The sequence below is a fragment of the Rutidosis leptorrhynchoides genome, chromosome 6 (genome assembly GCF_046630445.1).
Source record: "Rutidosis leptorrhynchoides isolate AG116_Rl617_1_P2 chromosome 6, CSIRO_AGI_Rlap_v1, whole genome shotgun sequence".
In the NCBI taxonomy this organism is placed as follows: Eukaryota; Viridiplantae; Streptophyta; class Magnoliopsida; order Asterales; family Asteraceae; genus Rutidosis; species Rutidosis leptorrhynchoides.
The window spans coordinates 298,751,297-298,771,896 of NC_092338.1; the positions used below are offsets into that span (position 1 = coordinate 298,751,297).

At 34.1% G+C, this 20,600-nt stretch overlaps 2 protein-coding genes and 1 long non-coding RNA gene across 5 annotated transcripts; 2 read left to right on the forward strand and 1 right to left on the reverse strand.

Annotated features, from left to right (window-relative positions):
• The first annotated feature begins 1,074 nt into the window (after positions 1-1,074).
• On the forward strand, positions 1,075-3,916 carry LOC139853024 (uncharacterized). Of its 3 annotated transcripts, XR_011761254.1 has the most exons (7): positions 1,075-1,285; positions 1,387-1,732; positions 1,909-2,094; positions 2,226-2,312; positions 2,747-2,812; positions 3,081-3,228; positions 3,433-3,916. It is a non-coding gene; the product is annotated as an uncharacterized lncRNA (long non-coding RNA). The 3 variants fall into 3 exon arrangements; XR_011761252.1 differs by having other exon boundaries at positions 1,075-1,732; XR_011761253.1 differs by having other exon boundaries at positions 1,075-1,732; positions 2,252-2,312.
• Positions 3,917-6,247: 2,331 nt separating this feature from the next.
• On the forward strand, positions 6,248-9,685 carry LOC139851627 (3-ketoacyl-CoA thiolase 2, peroxisomal-like). The gene is made up of 14 exons (XM_071840720.1): positions 6,248-6,420; positions 6,895-6,971; positions 7,139-7,223; positions 7,334-7,460; positions 7,558-7,656; positions 7,764-7,831; positions 7,913-8,020; positions 8,101-8,178; positions 8,264-8,396; positions 8,484-8,580; positions 8,709-8,832; positions 8,936-9,044; positions 9,193-9,276; positions 9,366-9,685. The coding sequence occupies exons 1-14, from the start codon at positions 6,325-6,327 to the stop codon at positions 9,434-9,436; spliced, it is 1,356 nt and encodes a 451-aa protein (XP_071696821.1). The 5' UTR covers positions 6,248-6,324; the 3' UTR covers positions 9,437-9,685.
• Positions 9,686-13,087: 3,402 nt separating this feature from the next.
• LOC139851820 (dihydroxy-acid dehydratase, chloroplastic-like) lies at positions 13,088-17,621 on the reverse strand. The gene is made up of 14 exons (XM_071840998.1): positions 16,920-17,621; positions 16,438-16,509; positions 16,236-16,283; positions 15,914-16,068; positions 15,623-15,817; positions 15,234-15,345; positions 15,073-15,142; positions 14,899-14,957; positions 14,690-14,813; positions 14,489-14,559; positions 14,105-14,206; positions 13,906-13,986; positions 13,498-13,656; positions 13,088-13,362 (listed from the first exon to the last, which is right to left on the reverse strand). Exons 1-14 carry the CDS (start codon positions 17,439-17,441, stop codon positions 13,309-13,311), a joined length of 1,824 nt encoding a protein of 607 aa, XP_071697099.1. The 5' UTR covers positions 17,442-17,621; the 3' UTR covers positions 13,088-13,308.
• Positions 17,622-20,600: the final 2,979 nt, after the last annotated feature.

A 20,600-nucleotide genomic window follows, 5' to 3' on the forward strand; every position in this document is an offset into this window, starting at 1 on the left:
ATAAAAGGTCATACTAATGCTTTTTATAGAGCGGAGAGTAATTATTTTATACGTTTATGAAAATGAAAATAATAAAGACGTAAATGCACATAATATAGAACTTAACTAAATGCACATAAATGACATTTAAAGCTATATAGTGGTTGCTCTAAAAAAACATGCTCCTTAATTTGATGTTGTCTAGAGAAATGATTGTCTACATCTCATCTCCCCATACACCACCGAAGTGATATTGAGTTTTGTTGTTGTTGTATACTGGTTAATTTGATTTTTTTTTCTTTTGAACTTCTATTCTATTATCTATCTATACTATATTTAAAATTTATAAATCTTACCTTAATGAACTTTCAAAAACAACTAAACACGGGTGTAAGTTACATACAATATACAAATTATATATTTTATAAAATTATAAAATATACATATACATGCATACATATAGTCAAGTGATCGAATGAGAATTTTTTGGGAAGAGGACTTTGAGAACTCGATGGGTCAATCAAAATCAGACACGATCGAACAAAAATGGTTGTATTCGAACAATTTTGAGATCAAGATGGAAGAAAATCACTTTTGTTCTACAGTCATGTTCTACAATCATGTTCTACATGTTTTACATTCATTTTCTACATTTTAGAGTTTAGGGTTTGGAGTTTAGATTTAGGGTTTTAGGGTTTAGATTTAGGGTTTAGATTGAGCTTTTCACACGAATGGTTAAGAGTTTAAGGTTTAGAGTTTTGGGTTTAGGGACAAAACTCAAAACACCAAACTCGAAATCAGCTAAAACTTTTTTTTTAAGAAAGTTGAATTCGAAAAAAAACTTGAATTCAAACAAAAATGGATGAATTCGAACAATTTTATCCATGTTAGAACAAATTTTCGTTATACAATTTTTTTTCTACATTATAATAAGTATAACAGCCCAACATGGGCATTCCGTTTTGTGCCTCACATGTGGCTAAAAATATAGCTTGAAGTTTGCCGTTTTGTACTGTTCCTAATATTTCTGATCGGCGCTATATAAGTGGGTGTGCTCTTTTTTATGCCCTAACTTCCCTTCCTGCTTTACCGATGGCGACAGGTGGATGGACATGGCGATTCTTCCCCTTTATCGGATGGCGATGAATCGGTGGAGATGGAGATTCTTTCCCTTTCTTTGCATGACTTCGTCGATGGTAGGTGCGCACTTATTTTTGTTGCCCCAATTTCATCTTTTGCTTCACCTTTGGCGATGGCGACGGTGATGCTATTGCCTTTTTACAGGGTCGACGGTATATATTTGACGGTACATTTAGTTATTTTGCCTTAATTTATCCTTTTGCTACATAGATGGTGATGGCAATGGCAAAGTTGTTAGGCTGTTCCGATTACATTTCTGTTTTGCAGACAACAAAAATTGATAATTTTACATCAAAGAACGAGGAACAATATAGGGTTGATTGGATTAAGGAGTAGGAAAAACCACCGATTCCTTCTCTCTGTTGAAAAATCAAGACCACCACTCTCTTTTCATGGTCAACTGTAGTGGTTTGCCGCCGTATTAGGCGACGAAACCACCACCAACAAATCCTAGGCGAGTTACCGAGTACAAGCGTACAAATTTTGCTACAGGGCGACACACAACTGATATTCGTAGTGGTGTGGATGGACGGTGACAAGTTAGGGTTTCTTTTTGTGTGATTATCCTTTTTTAGACGGTTGTTTTAACTTTACCGATCGAAGATGTTCAAAGGTTAGGGCTTGAATCTGGAAAGTTAGGGTTTTCTTTTTGTCAGGGTTTTATGTAATGTTGCACATAGATCTGTTTTATTTTGCTTCTGGAGATGAAATTTGAAGTTCTATAAGTTTCACATGTCCGTTCTTTCTGCAAGGTTTATTTATATTTAATTTTTTGTTGCATTTTTCTAGCTAATCGAAGCTGTGATGGTGAATATGTGTGCTCTTGGTCAATTTGAATAGTGATGAAGAGTCACAAAACCAAAAGATGTAAAAACGTTCTGCAATGAAATATATCATCAGCAAAGAAGTATAGCATCAGCTTTTAAGAGGAATTGAATAAAGTAGCAGCAGAAAAGAAGTAAATCACAGAAAAAAGTAAGCTCTATTTTTGGTTCTATTGAGATTGATATGTATATAATCTTACATATTTTTTTTATATATATAATTATATATACCGACATATTTGCATTACTATATGGGATAACTTATGTTTCAAGTTTGTGCAGCGAATACTGATAGTTTATTTGTTTAGTTGATGGATCGTTGATTGGTCCCAAAAACAGCCGTTCAACTGAAGTGTGGTTACTTTGAAAGTAAGGATCCTTTTGCAATGGTTCAAATGTTGGTTTTGTATTATTGTTATTATGTTCACGAGTTTTATCAAGTTTTAAAGTTTTAATTGGCTATTTATTTTATCTGTTTTTGAATGTTTTTAGATAACTTTTAGCTTCTATACAAACTGTATTCCTGTAGATATTCATGTTCGATTTCATTTGTGACTTTTAAATGTCCATGTATGTATTTATAAACATATTGCGAAATAAAGACCCATATATGAGCTAACTGACCCATTTTTACTTCCTTCTCAAACTGTCTGACCCGCCCACTTTGCCACGTTTAATGCTTTCCATGTAGTCCCCTACCATTATGTTCGTACAAGTATTTCTAAGCTGGAGTTATAATGTATTAACGTTAAATCTATAAAGTGTTAATAAATCTGGTGATGGATAAGATTGCTAACATGCAGATATGATTTGCTTTCCCCCTTTATGCAACAAAAGATGAATCTCATATTGAGGGTATGCATGACAAGGTTAGTTTCAAGTTATTGTTTGTATGATTGATACTATATTTTCGAAAGTTGGAGTCATTTAGCAAGGTTCCCAGCAATTAAATCTGAAATCAGTATCTTGGGAACGAATCATGCAACATCTTACATACTAGATTATGAACAGTTATACAATAGCAACGTTTTATAGGAACGAGTTACAATGCATAACATAGCAGCGTAGCATGATACATGGAACCTTTTTGTCATGTCACAAGTCCAAACTATTCTTTTCTTGGGTTTTTCATTGCAGATGGTGAATTTAGGAATACTATATCAGGACAAAATGTTTGGTGAAAGATTTAGCATGGTTCAAAGAACAAGGTTTATTTGTCAGTTCTACAAATAAAATGCTTTTTGTGAGTCACAATCGGAGGCTCCAATTACTATTTTGTCAAAAGGTATGTCTTTGTAGTAATCTGTGTAGGTCTCTGTATATTGTCTATGCTTTTTGTGAAAAAAAAAATCATTAGTTCCTAAACATGTAGCTGAAATTTGTATTCTTGACTAATTGCCAATGTATGTTTTATTTGCATTAAATAGTAGGTGAGCTTCATTTTGTATTGTTTATGCCCTTCTGTTTTTAACGTTTTTTTTATGTATAGGTGGTAAAGTAAGCGGGTCATCAATTTTTGTATATGGAACAAGTTATCCACATGTATATTGCCTCTATAAGTATGCAAGCTTCGCTTTCCTTATTCATAACACAGTTATAAACTGCCTTCAATTGTAATAGGCCAACAACAATGTCTTTTGCACACTTTAATGTGATGGTTGTAATGACCGTATGATTGCTTACTAAAAGGCTGGTACTACCAGGAAGATAAAAGATAAGTATCAACAATAATTGATAATTTTGCATCAAAGAACGAGGTACAATATAGGGTTGATTGGATTAAGGAGTAGGCAAAACAGAATATGCAGACATATCTACCATCATATCCAGGCGATTGATTGTACGGGGTTCGATTGCTGTTAAGAGTATGTTATAATTTTATTGTTTGCGTTGTTTTCTTAGTCTTTATTTGTTTCTTTGTCGTTATATTGTTTGCACATTTATCGTTTGATGGTGGATGTTTTTGTTTTATGTTTTGTAGGTAATAGTAGGTCGTTATTTTGTTTTGACATTTATGTTGTCCGAACCGTTTCATCTAGGTTTCATTATCATTGCGTGCATCTGCAGGTTTGTAATATGTTTTTTTTTTTTTTGTCAAAGATGACTAGAAAAAAGTTTCTGGTGGTGGTGGTTTTACTATGGCATTGGTAGTGGTGAATGACATGAAGGTGATACAGGACATGAACCGCATTTTTGTTTTTTTTACATCTTACATTTTCGTATGAGGTTTGTTATGAGGTTTGTTATGATATTTTTCCAAATGATATTCATGTCTAAAAATTCAATTATATAGTCAATGGTGTTTTTAATGAAGAGGGTTGACTATCTGTATTTGTTTGTTTATAGTTCTCAAAGAAGTGTGTTGATAAATGTACATCTTTGTGATGATAAATGTAATGATCTGCGTGTAAAAGATATTTATTAATCCATGAATGCTAAAACTGAAACGCGCAGCGAAGCGCGCAACGGACCACATTCTAGTTTCATTAATTCGAACAAACATGTGCGGTCGAACAAAAAATGGCGAATTGGAACAAAAAATGGAGAACATGAATGTAAAATGAAAGTGATTTTTATGCTTTTAAATTTTTTTGTTCGAAAACACATTGAAGTGTTCCACCGTATCTAAAATTGTTCGAATACGAATTTCTAGAGTTCTCTCTCATTTAAAGTTCTCGTGGGAACCTCACCCCCACACCTACCCACCCACCCACACGCACGCGCACACACACACGTGTGTATATATATATATATATATATATATATATATATATATATATATATATATATATATATATATATATATATATAAACTAGTGGAATGACCTGTGAAATTACGAGTTTGTTTAAACGAAACAGTTTAATAATATGTTTTAGGTATTAAGTGAATTTAAATGCTAAAATCATTTAGTTTAATAACCCGTGAAATCACAGATTCCGACTAAGAAACTTGATAATCAAATTATTTTAGTTTATAAAATGCATATAGCAAATAATAACAACGAAAACGTACCACAAATATTTTTGCCTGGAACATACGATCCGAAATAATCAAAGATTTTGAAAGAGAGAATGCTAAACTATTAATATGAAGATATGTGATATTATTTTGAAATTTTGACTAAATAATATGCAGGAGAAAATGTTTTAAATTTAGAAATAGAATAATTATTTAAATTATATATCTTTTGCATTTATTTTTCATTATTATCATTTTTCCTTTAATTAATTGTTATTTATGACATCATCATGATGTTCTAAGAACTTTTTAATTTCTTTTTAAATTTTTTTTAAAAAAAATGTGTATTTTTATCATTATCATTTTAGAATTTTAATAGAAAGTTTTTAATAGAAAGTATAGATACATAACATTAGAAAAGACTCATCACTTTTTTTTTTTTTTTCAAAATGTGTGTGCCTAAATTTGTTAAATTTTTAGATTGCTCTTATACTCAAAGTTTGATTGATTTTATTTATGTAAATAATAATGTAGAGTAAAATGAGAAAATTCAAATGTTTAATAGTAATACTTAAAAGTTTTCTTTTTCAAGTGAATAATTATTTTGACAAGAATATAAATAATAAAGTGGATAGTTTTTTTTTGTTATTATTTTTTTTTTGAAAGAGTTTATCTAAAATACGTTTTAAAGTTATTTTTAAAAAATGTATACATGAATAAAAAAAATTATAAATCATTGATAACTACTACCGAATTATTGGTTAAGTAGCAAAATACTTCAGTTAGTTCTTGGCCGTATTCTTGAAAAAATAGGTCTTCAAATTTTGTGAGAAGTTTTCTCCAAAGTTGTGCATTTGGTATCTTTTACTCTGTGCGGGCCAAGCAGTTAACTTAAATCATTCGGGATACACTTTGCGCGATGGATGTAATAAGTTCCTTCTATTGAGTGTATGGATGGCAAATGAAAGATTTCGATGTCAAAATTACCGTTTAAAAAAATTATTCGTAATATTGATAACTACTCACTGATTACTTAAACAATTCGATGGACAAGATAGTTTTTTTTTCTCATTTCTAAAAGAGTTTTAATATTTATTTTATTTTATTTTATTTGCTGGACGTGACTTAAATGAAAAACTAAAAAAGCAGTAAAAAGTGACGTCATCGGTCGTCGAATTTCCCTCCGATGGAGAAAATCATAGAATATACGCAACACCGCCATATCAATACGATAAGAATCACACATCCCTATGTTCAACTTTTCACACCCTCTAAATTAATTTTCTATTACTATTTAAATTTAATTTAATTTAATTTATTTATTAATAATTAATTTCAATAATTTTTCTATCTATATATATACTCAAAATCGCTGCGTATTGCTTCATTTTCATACGCAAAAGCAATCAACCACAGATAAACATGGAGAAAGCAATTGAGAGACAAAGAGTTCTTCTAGAGCACCTTCGTCCATCTTCAACTTCTTCATCTTTAGAAAACCTCGATTCTTCAATCTCCGTAAGTTTAATTTTACTTTCTTTTCATTAATTGCTGTTGCTGAACTCGATCGGAGCTAATTTTAACCTTATTCGATGCATTTAATTGATCGTATGAACTTGTTTAGTGTTTGAATTATAATTTGGTAACATCGTTAGGTTTTATGATCGTCGATCGTTTCAACCTGATTTCATTTGATGTTTATATTTATTTGATTTTTTAATTGAAGCTCTGATCTGTAAATTATGACATCTCTAAATATATCTGTTCTGACTGTTTGTACGTCTACCAGGTTTATTTTTTATCTGCAATTAGTTTGTGATTTAACTACCAGAATGTTGTCAAGTTATCTGAAATTTCCTTTATTCAATTCTAGTTGTCTCGCTCTAGATGCTACTTTTGTTTCTGTAAATTAAATATTGAAATGATACTGTATGAATCATGTGAAGTTTGGTGTGTTGGTATAGTGGCTAATGAGTTTCATGTTCAAACCAGGCATCAGTTTGTGCAGCTGGCGATAGTGCTGCTTATCAGAGGAGTTCTGTTTTTGGTGATGATGTAGTCATTGTAGCGTAAGTTATAATCGTTCGCTACGTCTCGCTTACTTTCTATCAGTATCTGTATTGAATTTACTTGCTGTAGTTAGGTTTTTCATTGTAAATATCATGGAAGCACATTTGACTGCTTCAAAAAGAATCTGTTTCTAATATTTTTTACCCTAATCTCATAAATTATACAGTGCCTACCGATCTCCCCTTTGCAAATCAAAGAGGGGTGGACTTAAGGACACCTATCCTGATGATATACTTGCACCAGTTTTGAAGGTCTGTCAGTTTTAACTTCTATTTAGTTGGTACTACAGTGTTTTGTTGAGTTCCTATGAAGAAGAACCTTGTACAACCTTCAACATTTTTTTTTTCTGGTAATTTATCAGGCATTAATCGAGAAAACAAATCTAAATCCGGCCGAAGTTGGAGATATCGTTGTTGGATCAGTCTTGGGAGCAGGGTCCCAAAGAGCAAGTGAATGTAGGATGGCTGCTTTCTATGCTGGATTTCCTGGTACGTCCTAGAACTAAAAAAGAGCTTATCTCAGTTGTTATACTTCATACCTATTTTATATGATGATCAACTGATATATGATTCATATGATTCTCAGATACTGTGCCAGTTAGGACTGTTAACAGACAGTGTTCCTCAGGTCTTCAGGCAGTAGCTGATGTAGCTGCAGCTATTAAAGCTGGATTCTATGAGATTGGTTAGTTCTTCGTTTGACTTGGTTAGACCTTTCAAAATTAAATTAATGGGTGCAAAGCAATATCCTCTACTTATCTACTGAATGAGTTACATTTTACATGAAAATAGGTATTGGTGCTGGATTGGAGTCTATGACCTCAAATCCTATGGCTTGGGAAGGATCAGTTAACCCAAAAGTACCATCTCCATCTCAGTGTGTGTGTGTGTGTGTTTTTTTACCAGGTGATTGACTTTGACATCATCCTTATTTTTAATAGGTGAAAACAATGGCACAAGCTCGGGATTGTCTTCTTCCTATGGGGATTACGTCAGAAAATGTTGCAGAGAAATTCAGTGTAACGAGACAGGAACAAGATCAGGCTGCAGTAAGTTGAATTAGTCTGCCAGGGTGTTGTTTCCTTCAATTGCAGTCGTCTAATGTATTTGACTCGTCTGTTTTGTATAGGTTGAGTCCCATAGAAAAGCTGCTGCTGCAACTGCTGCTGGAAAATTTAAGGACGAGATTATTCCAATTAAAACTAAGGTGAATATTCCTTCCTTCTAACTTCCGAAATTTATATTACATTTCATTTTTTGTTTCCTTCTGATATACACGTTCGATTGAGTAGCTCGTTGACCCAAAAACTGGAGATGAAACACCTGTTACAATTTCTGTTGATGATGGCATCCGCCCGGGAACAACTTTGGCAGATCTTGCAAAACTGAAACCTGTATTCAAGAAAGATGGCTCAACAACTGCCGGTAAATAGCACCAATGATTCTGCTTATTACCCTTCAACTAGTGTTTTTTAGTACAATATTTCATCATATTTCATGCATTCTTTACAGGAACTTCCAGCCAGGTAAGTGACGGTGCTGGAGCTGTCCTACTGATGAAGAGAAGTCTTGCTTTAAAGAAAGGATTACCTATTCTTGGTGTATTCAGGTATGCGAATACTTGGTTTAACGTGTTTAAAGAACACAAATTATAAGAAATCTTATGTATATTCTTATGTTAATCAGTTATATTATCTAGTTATATTATCTGCGTAAAACATTTTAAACACATTGCAGGACTTTTGCTGCTGTTGGTGTACCCCCAGCAATTATGGGCATCGGCCCTGCTGTTGCAATTCCAGCTGCTGTCAAGGCTGCCGGCCTTCAAGTGGACGACATTGATCTATTTGAGATTAATGAGGTGACAATTAACTGTGAAATTCTCTTTAGTTTTTATTTCCTACTGTCGAATTGGATGGTGGAGATCTTTATACGTTTTAAATTAATTTTGCGTGTTCTGGCAGGCATTTGCATCACAATTTCTATATTGCCAAAAGAAGCTTGAAATTGATCCACAAAAAATTAATGTCAATGGAGGTGCAATGGCCATTGGTCATCCTTTGGGCGCAACAGGTAAATTAATGAACAATTGCACCAGTAGCATCTCTTAACTGTTCTGAAATGTCATTCAATCTATTTCATCATATTGTAATATTAGGTTTCACTATTTAAGTTTGTATGCTTGATATTTGTATCTAATAACATTGGGGACTTATTACAGGAGCCCGGTGTGTAGCAACGCTCCTACATGAGATGAAACGTCGTGGCAGAGACTGCCGATTTGGTGTTGTGTCCATGTGCATTGGTAGGTGTTGATTTTATATTATTTGTCATCTTGTTTGTTGTTGGTGTTTTTTGTTAATATGTGTGCTGAGCAACTTGTGCAATATGCAGGGACGGGGATGGGTGCAGCTGCTGTTTTTGAGAGAGGCGACTCTTGTGATGAGATCTGCTACGCCAAGTAGATCATCATCTTTCATCTGTTACTGTGTACTGCATTTACAAGGAAAGAAACATTATATAAAATGGGATTGTTTCAAGAATAAGGTGGCTATAGTTACTTGTTCTTATTATTTTCATTTCAGAAATGTATTTGTTCAAAACATTTAAGTAGTTTTTATCTTTGCTTGTCAAATTGTGGTGTCGAGTTCTGCCTTCATTTTCGAATGCAGAAATCGTAGTGATGGTTAATCATGATTTGAGGCCATTAAATCTGCATTATTGGGTTACAACTTGTTACTTCATTACATTATGTCCCTAGAATTCTGTTGGATTTCAAAGTCCATGAAATTGAACAAAGAAGAGGAATTCTAGAATTACATAAATCTTAAACATTTTTACAAACTGACGTGGCATTTTGACTTGTCAGTACACATCATCCTACTAACAACTTGCCCATTAACATAACCTATAACCTAATAACCTATAAGCTAACCGAGCAGACTAAGCTAAGGAAGAAAAAGAGGATTAGGATGCTTATCTTCCTTCCTTTCCTTCCTACACCTAACTTGGCTATCTGAGATTGGGGGGATTCCAAATGGGATGCTTTGGTGATATCGCCAAGAGATGATCATCCTACTAACCAAACTTGCCCATCAACATAACCTATAACCTAACCTAAATTAACTTTCCTCTTTTTTTCTTTTCTTAATTTTCGTCCTTTTCTTCCGTCCCAATACAGGGAACCATTGTCTATCAAAAACAAAATTAACTGAAAGACTGGAATTTTTTGTTTTGTTGAATTCGGATTTAAAAAGAAGAAAATATTGCGTCCCAACCCGTGATGAGATGCAAATAAAACATTTTGAAAATAATTCATGGTTGCACTAAGTTCCTTATAGTCTCGTACATTTACACATAATAGAGGTGAGAGTATGGGTGCCCAAGGGATCAAACTAATCTTGTACTGAATCAAGTTGCATTTGTATTATTCTTATTATTTGTTAAACACCATTGTAGGACGACGACATCAGTTTGTACGATTAATCATCGTATAAGGACAATCGTATTAAGGACATCAGCTATTCATTGTTAGCAAGTAATCATCAACCTAAATCCATGAATTTAATAAAACCATATTCTATCAATTGATTTTGTTTTTGAGAGAGCATGGTGGATTTATGTATTTGGGGGAGAGAGGGAGAGGAATCAAACGAAAAAATAAGAAAAGAAGAAAATGGGGAAGTTAATGTAGGTTAGGTTAGTGCTTAGTGAGTAGTAGGTTATGTTAATGGGTAGTTTGGTTATTGGGATGGTGTGTACTTAGACCATTTTTAACCTGGAAGGGCGTGTTGGCGTGTTGCTGGGTGGCGGTGAGGTGTTTGATGAGCGTGCTGCTAGACTGCTGTGTAATGGGTAGAGTGTTAAGTGGCGTGTTGGGTGATGTGTTAAAATCTGATTGGAAGTTGGGTGAAATAGTGGATAAAAATAAAATAAATAAATATTTGGGCCAATCAAAAACAAGGAAATACTCAGCACATGAGATTCATTCCCGTGCCCACTTGAAGCACACCACCAACACACAACCCAACACGCCCGTTACCATGTGTTGGGTGGCGTGATGGGTCAACACACAAGCCTTAGAAGTCAAAATGCCACGTCAGTTTGTAAAAATGTTTATGTAAGATTTATGTAATTCTAGAATTCCTCCACAAAAGAAATGTGGCTTTCTAGATACTTGTCTACTTGATGTATTTGGTCATGTCAATTCTAGACAAAGGAAAAAAAAACAACGTAAAGAAAAGAGTAAAATTATGAATTTAAAGACTGAAGGTGGTTCATTTTTGTTTCGTGCTCGGTCCGTCAGTTTGTCCACGCCACCACGGCAGATTGCCCACCATAAGTCCACTCTGTCCGTCGTGCTGTGCTCAACCCACCATGGTCCATGCAGCATTTCCCTTGTATACCAATCCGTATATCTTTTTAAGAGATTTAACATAATTACATAATTGCAAAGAAAATCTGGTTAAGGGTTCTAAACGGCAAAACAGAATGTAGAGGTCATAATGGGTTGGACCAGATCTGCATGTGGTAACTGTTGGACCTAAAAATTGGGTTGGACTCTCACAAGCCTAACCTTGACACGGTGTTTATTTTTTTAAGATGTCTGACTCACATGTCTTTATGGTGAATACTGAAGACTGCTTGTTTTTAAGTCTGCAAAATAATTTAATCTGGTCTGCAGCACTCAGAAACATATTTCTAAGTCTGCAAGTTCGGAGACAGAATAAACCATTATTTTATCTTATGTTTTCATAAAAAAATTGTCTACAGTAAACACGTGTACGGACATGTAAAAAAAAAAGACATAAGATCTGCAGACCGAGAAATAAACATCTTATATCATGGATATGTTTGGATGTGAGTTTTGTGGAGCTTTTAAAAGCTTCCAGCTTTTATGAAACACAAAACCCGTATCTAATAAAAAGCTTCGTTTGGTTAAAAGAGTAGACGAAATGAAAAAGTTAAAAGCTAAAATATACTAGAACTAGCGTTTACTCTTTTTTAACTGTTCCAGCTATTCTGCAAAACACCTAAATACATAGAAAAAATAATAAAAAAAATCAACAACTACCAGCTATTTTTGCCAAACATACCCTATATGTTCTTCTTTCATAGCGGCAAAAATTGGTTGGACTCTCCTAAGTCGTTTTATCAAGTTTGATGACTTACCTCACACCATTAGGGATGGTGACCGTCGAATAGCGGATTTGGTTTTGGCTTGATGATTTTTCACGTGGTCAGATTTCAATTTTGGTAGGTTGGTATGCCGATGGTTTGGGCTAGTGTGTTTAGGTTGTGGTTTTAATTATTCCCTCGAAGTTTTTAGATGCAAGTTTTGGTGGGTTATTTGTGATTAGTTACTGCTTTTCTTAAGTAGTTTTGGGGGAATAGTCTGGGCTGGTGTATGGTGGTTGGTGTCTCAATAATTGTGTAAGCTTGTAGTCGGATAGTTTTTTACGAATTCATCCCTCGTGTTTTCCTTCCGGTTTGAATTTGTTTTCGTCCCTTTATTCGGTGTTTCTCTCCGGTTTCCTGTCCGCTTAAGCACAACCTGGCACGGATGCATCGTAGTCACAATTTTTTGGTTTCTTCAGCAGCACGCGGCCTCGTCTATTGCAAAACCATGTTTGGTGGTTTCGCGTCCTTTGTAAGATGATTGATATATTCCATGACATATTTTGTCCTTGGGGTCTCTCTCTCTATGTTTTGAGTAGAGTTGTCTTCTCCGACTGCAAGTTCTTAATTGTCGGGATCTTTCGAGCGGTGTGTGTAACCAGGTGGTTAAATAAGTAATTTTTTTTAGAAGCTACTCGTTTATGGCCGATATCCGACGTAATAAGAATGTCAAAAGTCCTTGCGTTCACGTCGATCAATTTTCAGCCATAATTCAAAGGTGCAATAACACAATGAATCAATGGTTTTGTTGGTTGTTTGTTTAGTTTCATTTCCATGTTACTCGGACTTGGTTTAACAAATAGTTCAATTAGATATGAGTATTCGTTTTTTCGCCAAAAAAAAATATTAATAATAATAATAATCTAAATTTATATATTTTTGAAAAAAAAAAAAAAAAAGTATCAATGGAATTGCTAGATCTGTTGGCACCATGCAAATGTGAACCACTGATTGATGACTGGATCAACCACATGATATTTCCCATTTTAATGCAGCTTAGAATTCAAAATGCACGTACAATAAAATAGTACAATACAAAAATAAGGAGAACTTAAATAAGAGGGACTTTAATCGGCCTCTAATAATCGCAGGGAAAAATTCGAGTTGTAGGTAGGGTTTCAAGAGTCCTCTATATCTTCCTTAAGCTCACCCTTTGCCTCTACGATTCATCCGTTACACATCCTTTTGAAGCTGACTGTACGTTCTTGATGTACTGAAACCAAAAAACATCATTAGTACATAGTATTGGGTACTATTGTCGGATTTGAAAGTTGGTGATTTTCATGTTGAAAATATGACGATAACCAATGTTCAATTAGCTTTACAAGTGAAGCAGAAGGAATGTTACCTTGTAAAGGACCCCTCTTTCAGCCTTGTATGCAGGAGCTGTCCATGTTTTGCGTCGTTCGTCTAACTCTCTGTCGGTTAGCTGAACGTCCATTCGCCTTTTGCTGATGTCTATCGTTATCACGTCTCCATTTTCGACTAGACCGATTGGACCACCTTCCTACACATCCATTAATTAACATCTCATTAAAACAATCCATCAGGGTGGGGATGAGGCAGACACACTGTTTTACGATATATATTTTCTCGAGTCTCGAGATTATTTCAGCTGGAATATACAAATATATTCACATATATTATAGTATTTTTCTATGAAACCGGATGAGCTCTTAATTTGTGAACGTATTGAAACACTTATAGTAAACTAAATGCAGATCAAGAAGGAAGTAGAGCTAGAAAATGACGAAACCTGTGCTTCAGGGCAAATGTGTCCAACAACATATCCATGCGAACCGCCTGAAAATCTTCCATCTGTTAACAATGCAACTTCCTGAAAGAATTTAACGTATTTGTACCTCATCACTAACCAATTACCTAAATCAACAGATTGTAATATTGTTTTCAAAGGTAGCTAGCTAACAAGATGACAAAAGTGTATTATGAGGTACCTTTCCGAGACCGGCTCCCATAATCGCACTTGTTGGAGTCAGCATTTCGGGCATACCCGGGCCCCCTTTAGGACCTTCTCCTCTTATAACAACTACCTTCCCCTACAACAACATTAAAAATACGTCAAAATGTTAGGTAAATTACAGATATGGAAATGTGAAAAACAATAGTTTATACGTTATCTTACTCAATAAGTCTTATCTACAATATTGTTAAGGAACGTATTCGTTCATTATTCAGTTTTTGTGGCATTTTGCATCTTAAAGGCTTCATTAGTCACTTAAGACTATATATAACTAAACTCTAAAAACTTCTAATCATACAAACACTTTGTTTATCCAGTTTCACACATCTTAATTAATCTCACATTCAGTTAAATATACCTTAAAACTCATCGGGTCTTCAGAGATGGCTGCAATCATGGATTCCTCACCCTCAAATACAAGTGCTGGACCTGAACAAAGTCCCCAATATCATATCATGACACGTCAAACCAAATAGAAAAGAAAAAAAAAAAAAAAAAAAAAAAACATAAAAGAGAAACTTAAACGTCACAAATGAAAATGAGAAAATACGAGAATTACCCGAGAAATACAACCCTTCTTTTCCTGTGATCTTCGCCACGGAACCATCGGGTGCAAGATTTCCATATAATATTTGAATGTGACCCGTTTCCTTTATGGGATTTGTTGGCGGTCTTATTATTTGCTGGTAAAGAAAGACATATTTATTTCCTCCTTCAGATAATTTGTTAACCATGTGAAATATTAACAAAAATACGATGATAAATTACCTGTCCTTCAGATAACGAAGGAAAAAGTATTGCGTTTTCTGCCAAAGTCTTCCCTGTGACTGTCAATGAGCAGGGGAAAAATTAGACGCCATTAACATTAAATAGTTGGACCACTTGAATTATAGTGAATAACATTAAAAAATAAATTCACAACTTGTTTTATATTGTAGCTACCTGTAATACAATCTCCATCTAAATAACCCAGCTCCAAAAGGTAACGAAGGACTGCAGGTGTTCCTCCAATCTAACCCAACTCAAAAGATAAGAAATGTCGACACAAAAGTTGCAGTTGTTTACCATATTTAAATTTAAATAAATAAATAAAACATTCACACCTTATGTACATCCTCCATGACGTATTTTCCACTAGGCTTAAGATCCGCAAGAAACGGAACTTCATCGCTAACCTTCTGGAAATCATCAAGACTCAAGTTCAAACCAACTGACCTGCACAGTTTATAACTTTGTGTTATAATATGAGATCCATTCTGCTATCTTTTTTTTTTTTTTGTCTAGTTTGGGGTTGGGTTATGGTTTTTTCGACCCAATTTAAAAACCCAATCAGTAAAACTTGTAGAAAAAACATATATTGGGAAAACCTTTACCAATTGGGTCGGATTTAGCAATGTCAGATCCAAGAATTCTCATAGTACTTTTTTCACACTAGAAAAACATTTTCTCAAGGTGATAGATGAAAAAAAGATCAATAACTTGTACTCGTCACCTCGCAATGGCAATCAAGTGTAATACAGCATTGGTCGATCCGCCTAGAGCCATGACAGTAACCATTGCATTACGCAACGATTTGTAAGTGATTATGTCTTTCGGTCTCAAATCCATCTTTAATAATTCAAGAATATACTTTCCAGCTAAGCGACACTCATCCAACTTCAGTGGATCTTCAGCAGGTGTAGACGAGCTTTAAAAAATACATGACAAATCAGATGATTGCTAATATATTAATATTAACAATATTAATAAGTAAAGAAAATAATGTTTTTATACAGGTACTCACCTGTAAGGAATAGACATTCCCATTGCCTCGATAGCAGAAGCCATCGTATTTGCGGTATACATGCCGCCGCAAGCTCCAGCACCCGGACATGAATTCTTAAGTACATCTGTTCTTTGTTTATCGCTTATGGACCCACTTACATATTCTCCATAAGCCTAAACATAGTACACATAATATACTGATTACCTCTTTAATTGAGTAAATATAACACCAAAGATACTTGTGAATTTATAATTATGTGTTTTAAATACAACTAACAACTATAAATTTTGATGGATTCAAGTACAAAATTTAATTGGATGGTGGTAAATCGTAACCATACCTGGAATGCAGATACTATGTCGTACGTATGGCCTTGAAAGTGACCAGGCTGCAAGAAAATTCAATCAATACGAAATCAATGTAATAACTTCCATCTTGGATTAAGACTTATAAGAATTCTTACTCGTATAATGAGAAAGGGTTAACAGACATATTCCTAACTAGTACCATTATTAAGTTTCCAAGTAAAAATGCATCCTGACCTTAATAGTTCCACCATAGATCATTATACTTGGCCGATTCAAGCGCCCCATCGCCATAATCGTACCTGGCATCTGAAAAAGATTATGTCTGTAAGCATTAAATTAAATCATAAACATAAAAAAAAAAAAAAATATAGTTAAAATTGAACTTCTAGTTACAACACTAGAAGTAGATGTTATTATAGACTTTTAGCGAAGTCATATACAAATATTTTACCCTTATAACTTATATTATTTTTAAAAGAAATTTATAAGAAGGTTCAGTCCCTAAAGATACATTCCATAGCACAACATAACCTACTCAACTATCAAAAGCTATTAACTTTAATAAAATTAAAATCGCCCAAAAATAATTTTCTAAATATCTTTCAACAAACACCCTAAAAGCTTGCATCTTTAACCAAAAAGAATTGACCCATTACAGAAATAGTCCACAAAAATTAATTAAATGAAACTAATAATTAAAAAAAAAAAAACCTTACATTTTTATCACATCCAGGAATGGAGATATTAGCATCATACCATTGAGCAGACATAACAGTTTCAATACTATCAGCAATCAAATCCCTCGATTGAAGACTATAACACATACCTCTAGTCCCCATTGAAATTGCATCACTAACCCCAATTGTATTAAACCTAAAACCAATCATTCCAGCTTCTTCAACCCCTTGTTTTACAGCTTCACCAAGTTTCAATAAATGCATATTACATGTATTCCCTTCATACCATACTGATGATATCCCAATTTGCGGTTTCTTTAAATCTTCATCTGATAAACCCACTCCATAAAGAACGGCTTGTGACGCACCCTGTGACTTGGGTTCCGTGATTCTTGAACTGTATTTGTTCAGTTTCACTGTTTGTGCCGGCGGCGGCGACACTGTTTCCGCTGCGGCGGCGGCGGCTCGGACTGAGAATTTGTAGGGTTTAACGGTGGTCGGAAGTTGGGGTCGGAAAGATGTGGTGTGGTGGACAGTTGGGGTGATTAAAGAAGCTTGCATGATTGTCGGACTGAGTAGTGTCGCCGGAATCTTGATAATGGGATGACCGGAAGTTGGAAAAAAACAAGTGGATAAATTAAGATGTCACACTCGATTAAGTCCAAATTTTGATGGGCTTGCGAATCATATGAAAAGTATGGTTTATGGTTTTATATTTTGAAAATCTGATTATTCATTTTAATTTTAAATGAATAAAAATATAATATAATGAAAAGATGAAGTCGAATAAAACGTTCCCAAACGTGGGATTTTATATAAGAAATAACCCATTTGTATTTTATATTGGAAGATGATAAAAACTTAAAAACCAGTGTGTGTGTGTTTGTCATGGTTTTTCTTTAACTCGAGTTGATAAAATTGACTATAATTAAATCCTCATACACTATTTAATCAAAATTGACTATTTAGCACATATTTATTTTCACCTCTATCCTGTTGGAGCTAATCGATTCATTGTGTCCCACATCGGAAAGTGAAATAAACAAATGTGCATATATAAGTTTATGGGAACCTTCCTCTATCACCAATTGGTTTTAGAGAAATGTGGAACTCATGAGCTTATATGTTGTACATGTTGGTGGACCTTAATCGATCCTACAAATGGTATCAGAGCGGGTGGCACGGGTGTAATCATTGTGGCAGCGGCGGTTCATATCGAGGTGACTGTGGACGTGATCAGGGGAAGAGGTCGGGTGTCCGGGAAAAGTCGAGATGTAAATGAACGGGTCCGGGATAGAAAGCCACGTTATATGATATGAGTGCATGAGCAAACCGATTAAGAGGGTGATTGTTGGAGTTAATCGGTTAGGGCGTCCCACATAGAAAGTAGGTGGACCTAAATCGATCCGACAAATGGTATCCGAGCCTGGTTATAGCCAGATGTGTGGACGGTGCAGAATGGTAGCGGAAGTTCAAACCGAGATGACTATGGACGTGACCGAGGAGGAGGTCGGGTGTTCGGAAAGAGTCGAGATGGTATTGAACGTGTCCGTAGAAGTAGCGTGGAATGAATCGATTAAGGGGGTGATTGTTGGAGCTAATCGATTCATTGTGTCTCACATCGGAAAGTGAAAGAAACAAATGTGCATATATAAGTTTATGAGAACCTCCCTCTATCACCAATTGATTTTTGAGAAATGTGGAACTTATGAGCTTATATGTTGTACACGATGGTGCACCTGAAAACGATCCTACATATCCTAAGCTATACTCTAAAAAAATAAAAATAAATAATTACTTTGTGTAGTTTAAAATTTCTTTTAAGTTTTTATTTCATTTGATTGTTTGTATTGTATTTAAATGTTTGCTTTAGCTTTGTATTGTTGTAGGTCAATTTGAAGGTTATAGTGTTCATGTTATGTTCTACTTTGTAATTATATGACTACTAGAATTAAGCCTATTGGGCCAAGGCCCAATGTTATTGAAATGGTGTAGGTGGAGTCTGTTGACTAAAAGTGTGAAACGACATTTTTCAAATCAATACGACAACACCCCCTTGTGTTGTTATTATTTTCTCTTAAGTTTTTATTTCATTTGATTGTTTGTATTGTATTTAACTGTTTGCTTTAGTTTTGTATTGTTGTAGGTCATTTTGAAAGTTATAGTGTTCATGTTTTGTTCTACTTTGTAGTTATATGACTACTAGAATTAAGCCTAATGGGCCAAGGCCCAATGTTATTGAAATGGTGTAGGCGGAGTTTGTTGACTAAAAGTGTGAAACGACATTTTTCAAATCAAATACGACAACACTGTGTTGTTATTATTATTAGTAATATTCTTTCAAGATTTTCATTCTTTTGACGAGACTCCTTTGTCTTATTAAAAAAATTTTCTTTTTTCAGAAAAAAATCTTGTTGAACATAAACTTTTAAAGCTGAACTTTTTGTAAATCGCAACTGCCAAACAAGCAAATGACAACACAACACAAGAAGATGGAGAGTGTTATTCCTGAATAGTGAATTTAACATCAAACAACTTGATAGTGCTCCAAATGAACATATATTTAGTAGCAATATCCTCCCAATATGTAAATTATTTAGTTGTAATTTTCCTATTGTAAGTTGTAATCGTTTATATTAAATAAGTGCGAAGACAAAAGGCGAAAACGAAGATTTGAAAACACAAACGTCCAAAAAGCTCAAATGTACAAGATACAATTCAAAAGGTTCAATTTATTGATGAGAAACGTCTAAAAATGACAAGAGTACAAGTTACAAAACGCAAAGTACACGATATAAAATAGTACGCAAGGACGTTCGAAAATCCGGAATCGGGACATGAGTCAACTATCAACGCCCAGCGCAACGGACTAAAAATTACAAGTCAACTATGCACATAAATAAAATATAATATTTAAATAATTCTTAAAATTATTTATATATTATATTATTATTTAATTACGTCGACAAGCTAAGATCCAAAAAATTGTGAGCTGAAAAATCAAACTCCACGACTCGCAGAGTTTGAAGGCCAAAAACTCCACGACTCGCGGAGCAGCCAGATTCCAAAATGCCTATAAAAGTCCACGAGCTTCTGCAGTTTTAAGAAAATATATAAAAAATAATAATAATAATACTCTGTAATAAATAATAAATAAATATATATATAATATATATATATAGTATATGGTAGTTTTATATTAGATTAGTTCGGGTTATGTAAAGGTTATTTTAAAGGTTTTTGAAGTCGAAATTCTGTCCGTGTAACACTACGCGATAAATACTCAATGTAAGTTATGTTCTCCTTTTTAAATTAATGTCTCGTACTTAAGTTATTATTATGCTTATTTAATACCGAAGTAATCATGATGTTGGGCTAAAAATATTAAAATTGGGTAATTGGGCTTTGTACCATAATTGGGGTTTGGATAAAAGAACGACACTTGTGGAAATTAGACTATGGGCTATTAATGGGTTTTATATTAACTAAACAATACCTTGTTAATTTAATATACAAACTTATAATTTGACGTATTTATATATAACCACATACGCTTGACTGGGTACGGTGGGCGGGATATCTATAAATACCAATAATTATTCATTTTACCGGACACGGAACTGGATTAATAGTTAATAGACTTGTTGAAACAGGGGTGAATTACATTCAAGGGTAATTGGTGTAATTGTTAACAAAGTAGTAAAACCTTGGTTTACACGC

Coding starts and splice junctions, on each gene's coding strand:
- LOC139851820 (XM_071840998.1), bottom strand. CDS start 17,441: ATGCAAGCTTCTTTAATCACCCCAACTGTCCACCACACCACATCTTTC. Junction 14,958..15,072: donor AGATGGAGATTGTATTACAG/GTAGCTACAATA, acceptor GCTCATTGACAG/TCACAGGGAAGACTTTGGCA. Junction 14,207..14,488: donor AAGACCCGATGAGTTTTAAG/GTATATTTAACT, acceptor ATGTTGTTGTAG/GGGAAGGTAGTTGTTATAAG.
- LOC139851627 (XM_071840720.1), top strand. CDS start 6,325: ATGGAGAAAGCAATTGAGAGACAAAGAGTTCTTCTAGAGCACCTTCGT. Junction 7,461..7,557: donor TTTCTATGCTGGATTTCCTG/GTACGTCCTAGA, acceptor TATGATTCTCAG/ATACTGTGCCAGTTAGGACT. Junction 7,657..7,763: donor AGCTGGATTCTATGAGATTG/GTTAGTTCTTCG, acceptor ACATGAAAATAG/GTATTGGTGCTGGATTGGAG.